This window comes from Argentina silus (genome assembly GCF_951799395.1).
Source record: "Argentina silus genome assembly, chromosome: 9".
Classification (NCBI taxonomy): domain Eukaryota; kingdom Metazoa; phylum Chordata; class Actinopteri; order Argentiniformes; family Argentinidae; genus Argentina; species Argentina silus.
In genome coordinates, this window is record NC_139663.1 from 22137971 (window position 1) to 22142970 (window position 5000).

The 5000-nt window shown below is 40.6% G+C and overlaps 3 protein-coding genes across 3 annotated transcripts in view; 2 read left to right on the plus strand and 1 right to left on the minus strand.

Moving 5' to 3' along the window:
• The window catches only part of LOC310809218 (E3 ubiquitin-protein ligase TRIM35-like), a gene marked incomplete at its 5' end in the record, with an annotated part of 8735 nt that extends 6822 nt beyond the window's left edge, over positions 1-1913 (plus strand). Inside the window, 4 exons of the mRNA XM_083676412.1 lie at positions 1-115; positions 213-235; positions 319-437; positions 613-1913. The exon at positions 1-115 is cut by the window's left edge and continues 116 nt beyond it. Coding sequence (XP_083532538.1) covers positions 1-115; positions 213-235; positions 319-437; positions 613-1163 — 808 coding nt within the window. The 3' untranslated portion in view covers positions 1164-1913. The remainder of the gene's footprint in view (positions 116-212; positions 236-318; positions 438-612) is intronic.
• LOC310809905 (protein kinase C alpha type-like) overlaps positions 1-5000 on the minus strand; it is a gene marked incomplete at both ends in the record, with an annotated part of 125921 nt that overhangs the window by 67348 nt on the left and 53573 nt on the right. The window lies entirely within an intron of this gene.
• LOC310809828 (E3 ubiquitin-protein ligase TRIM35-like) overlaps positions 3802-5000 on the plus strand; it is a gene marked incomplete at its 5' end in the record, with an annotated part of 2413 nt that continues 1214 nt past the window's right edge. The window contains 3 exons of the mRNA XM_083677331.1: positions 3802-4209; positions 4557-4652; positions 4903-5000. The exon at positions 4903-5000 is cut by the window's right edge and continues 133 nt beyond it. Coding sequence (XP_083533457.1) covers positions 3802-4209; positions 4557-4652; positions 4903-5000 — 602 coding nt within the window. The remainder of the gene's footprint in view (positions 4210-4556; positions 4653-4902) is intronic.

Consider the following 5000-nt stretch of genomic DNA (forward strand, 5'->3'; position numbering starts at 1 on the left):
GAGTCAGATGATGAAGGAGAAGATTGAGGGGTTGAACAGACAGATATCATCACTTTCAGACACAATCAGAGCCTTAGAGGAGGAGCTGAAAGCTGAAGACATCTCCTTCCTGCAGGTAAGGACTGCTTTCTCTCAGACAGAAATGTTAAATTAACTAGAAGACTTGTAGATTACTACAGCACTGATGACTATTCTCCTCTGTTCCTCTCCAGAACTTCAAGACCAGTAAGAAAAGGTAAGTGATCTGTCTCTTGTCTCTCTTCTCTGTGGTTCTGAACCCAAGCCCACAGCAGCACTGACTCCTGAATGTTCTTCCAGAGCCCAGTTCACACTGCCAGACCCAGAGAGGGTTTCAGGAGCGCTGATAGACGTGGCCAAACACCTGGGCAACCTGCAGTTCAGAGTCTGGAAGAAGATGCAGGGGATTGTCAAGCACGGTTAGTACTGACCAGAAATGGATTAAGAATAAGTATTAAAAAAATTATTTGAATATGTTCATAGAAATACAATATTAATAAATAAATAATATATAATATATATAATATATATATAATATGTATAATAAATAGTACAGCACATAATGTGTTGAATGCATCTGTGTTTGTTTTGAAGCTCCTGTGATTCTGGACCCCAACACTGCAGCCTCCTCACTCTCTCTGTCTGATGATCTGACCAGTGTGAGACAGGAAGGCCCATGGCAGCAGCTGCCTGACAACCCAGAACGGTTCATGAAGTATGTTAATGTTGTGGGCTCTGAGGGGTTCATCTCAGGAAAGCACAGCTGGGAGGTGGAGGTGGGGGACCATCCTGTCTGGGTCATGGGTGTGGTTAATGAGTCCAGTGACAGACAGGGGGAGGTAGACTCATCACCAGAGTATGGAATCTGGGCTATACGACAGAAGGATGGTAAGTATAAAGATGGAAGGGGTAATACCATCACTCTGAAGAGGAGACCCCAGAGGATCAGAGTACAGCTGGACTACAACAAGGGGGAGGTTTCCTTCTACGACCCTGAAGACAAGACACTCATCCACACTTATAAAGACACCTTCACTGAGAGACTGTTCCCCTTCTTCTCTATTGGAGAAGCTGGTGATGCTAAACACCCTGATCTACAGATCTGCCAATCAGAGGTGTCTCTGACCGTGATGTCATCCCAGTGAGGAATGAATGAGTTTTTTTTAACTTATATAACTTTTTTTACGTTTTACTTTTTCTTATAATTTTCAAGTGATTGATTGATTTGATTTGACAACTAACATTTGATTTGATTGATTTATGTTCATGATTGTGTCTCATGACTGTGGAAGGTTCTTTCATGTCTCACTGGTTGGTTGTGGTTATTGTAGGTGAATGTATTTTTACTGCTGCCAATTAACTAAAGGCTTCTCAGGGCCGCCAAAGTGAGGCTCATGGTTGTAGAATCACAAATATGAAAATATGAAAATAAGATCATTTATATTAAAGGATGCTTTGTTATTAACAGTTCATATCATTGCCAATCCTTCTTATTGTAACTGCCAACCTACAGAATAAGGCTCTACAGTTTGTGTTCAGTAAACATGAGTCAAATGTACTTTTATTTTCTCTCATAGATATCAAATGATTGATTGATTGATTTATATTCAAGATTGTGTCTTATGATAGTGGAAGTTAATTATTTTATTTCTCACTACAATGTTTATTGTTTAACCTGTTTATTGTGAATGCTTGTTTCTTTCTTTACTGCTGCCAATTAACTCCATGTTGCCCAGGGGCACCAAAGTGAGTGTTATGGTTTTATAATCACAAATATTAAAATATTAGGGCTGTCAAACGATTGAAAACACTGATTGATAATCAAGTTAACTTATGTTGGCTACATTGGCAACATTTCCTTCTATGTACATTTAAATAAATTGAATATAAGCTTGTTTGCTGATCTGATGAGTCTGCTACTTTTGACTGGTGACCTAAATGACCTTGCTCTGACCTCATGGTGGGATGGTCATACATTAATAACATGTAGACAGTCATATATGTTTATATCTATGTACAGGATGTAACCAGTGGTAAATATTAGGGTTTTAAGGCTTCTGTCAAGTCAAGTCAAGTCAATGTTTTTGTTATATGTACAGGATGCAGTTGTAAATTGTACAATGAAATGCCAGCTTCCTCTCAACAGTGCAAATATCAGGACACAACAATTACAACACATGAGGGAGGCATGAGGGGTCTATTGACACACACACACACACACACGCACACGCACACGCACACACACGCACGCGCACGCGCACGCGCACGCGCACGCGCACGCACGCACACACACACACACACACACACACACACACACACACACACACACACACACACACACACACACACACACACACACACACACACACACGCACACACACAGACAGGAGTAGCCGAAGTACTGAAGAACAGTGACAGCTCCACATCATTGCTCCATAAAACTGGACGTAAGATCATTGATTAGAGGAGATTATATTTACTACGGTACGAGGTGCATCCTGTATTAAACAGTTATGTTATACTCCATAATCAGCAGAATGGCTTTAAGAAATCATATCAAAGTTACTCTGCAGAGGTGAGTCACGTGATATCTCCCTGTCCATCAGATCATGGATATAAAATAACAAAGTCTTACAGTGTCTGAACAACACAATCAAATACATCTTTTTAATGTACTTTTATTGTAGAACGTGTGTCAAACTCAAACACAAGCAGTATCACCCAATCAATCCCAACTACACACCTTCTTTACATAATATCCACACCCCTGGGCCTCACACATTCACACATTCACACATTCACACGTTAACGCTCAGACCATCATCATCATACTCATATCTTGGACCTTCACTTGAATATGGAATGAACATACAGTTAAATTCAGAGAAGCCTAGTTCGTGCCAGAGAGCTGTGTGTCTGACAAGGTGGTGTCACTATGTCCCCCAATAAGGCAGAGAATGATCCATGAAACCAACCATCCCCATAAGGTCAAAGGTCGTGGTTTTTGCGCAGGGTGGCTAGGTGTTCTCTTCATCCATCAATCCCTCGTTTACAGCAACACACACACACACACACACACACACACACACACACACACACACACACACACACACACACACACACACAAAAAAAGCTAACAGCTAGGCCACTGCTATCACAATAAAAACTAGTCAGAGATAACAATCACAGCTGCAAACAGGCACAGGTACACACACACACACACACACACACACACACACACACACACACACACACACACACACACACACACACACACACACACACACATTCACACGAACACACACACGTGTGCTAATGATACAGTTGTCTCGGTTAAGGGGAAGATCGATTGAGATTAACAACTTGTTATCTTCCTTTCTCCAGCACCGTGACTGCCAATAGCACTTGTTTTGATCGAAGGTTTTACTGACAATGACTGATGTATAGTTGATTCACTTATATTACACAAATGTAGTTATTGTGGATAAAAAAAATTATTTAATGGCTAATCTGATGTCCTGCAAACCACACCTCTGAACCACCTGATGAGGGTAAAGTGCAGCTCAGAGTTGTAATGTTCAGCTCTGTCAGATTTACAATACAACAGTGGCAAGATTACAGCAGGGAACAGCAAACAACTAAACCATTACAAGAAAATACTATCAAAAGTGTGATCTCCAAGTGCTGCTTTACTTTTTAGTGAACTGTTTCTTTAAAAGTTGTGAAACATGAAAGTAATCTTAAAAGGCTTTTACAGAAGAGGGACTGGAATCGTGTGAGAAAATGGCTGCTAAATCGTCTCTCCCAGAGGAGGATCTCTCCTGTCCTGTGTGCTGTGACATCTTTAAAGAACCTGTCGTCCTGTCATGTAGCCACAGCTTCTGTAAAGCCTGTCTGTTGGAATACTGGAAACAGAAGGAATGTCGGGAATGTCCAGTTTGTGGGAGAAGATCCTCAATGAACGAGGCTCTTTACTTTAACCTCTTCCTAAAGAACCTGTGTGAGGCCTTCTTACAGGAGAGAAGTCAGAGAGCTGAGGCAGGGTCTGAGGAGCTGTGCAGTCTGCACGCTGAGAAACTCAAGCTCTTCTGTCTGGAGGACAAACAGCCCATCTGTGTGGTGTGTCAGGCCTCAAAGAAACACAAATCTCATGACTTTGTCCCAGTAGACGAGGCAGCACAGGAACATAAGGTAAATATCAATTAAATAGATACAATAAGATGACTATTTGAAATTCTATGACAGATAGTTAGCTGTGTCACTCGATGTTCTGCACATGCCGGTTGAAAAGATAAAGGGTTGTTGTTTTCTTCACAATGATACAAATCAACGATCATTTTAAGTTTTTGTTTTAAATTTACTCTGATTCATCCTTTTTTGTCTGAAATAAGAAACATAGTTTTGGCAATGCTGAGAAAATACTTTTCTCTGAACACAGACTATAAGGATTATGATAATGATTCTAACAGAACTGTGGTCAACCAGATACTGTCAAATGAGTCCAGAAATCTCCTCAGTAAAGTTTTGTCTCAATCCAGGAGGAACTCAAGACAGCTCTGAAACCCTTACAGGAGAAGCTGGAGGTCTTTAACAAAGTTAAACAAACCTGTGATGAAACATCAGAGCACATTAAGGTACTGTGTAACCGTGCAACCTGTTGTATTCAGTGATGTGTTCTTCTCTTGTTCTGCTCAGTATTGGACACTGTTGACATCAAACCGATAGTCATGCATTTGCAACTCAAAATCATAAAGAGAGCAGCATACATTTAATCTAAACTTTGAATAATAATAATAATACAAAAGTTAAAGTAAAAATACTTAATGTATTATACGGTAGTAAAATGATGGTGATCATAAGATATATTCCCCTTGCTGTCTCCAGAGCCAGGCCCAGCACACAGAGAGACAGATTAAGGAGGGGTTTGAGAAACTTCACCAGTTTCTACGAGAGGAAGAGGAGGCCAGGATAGCTGCACTGAG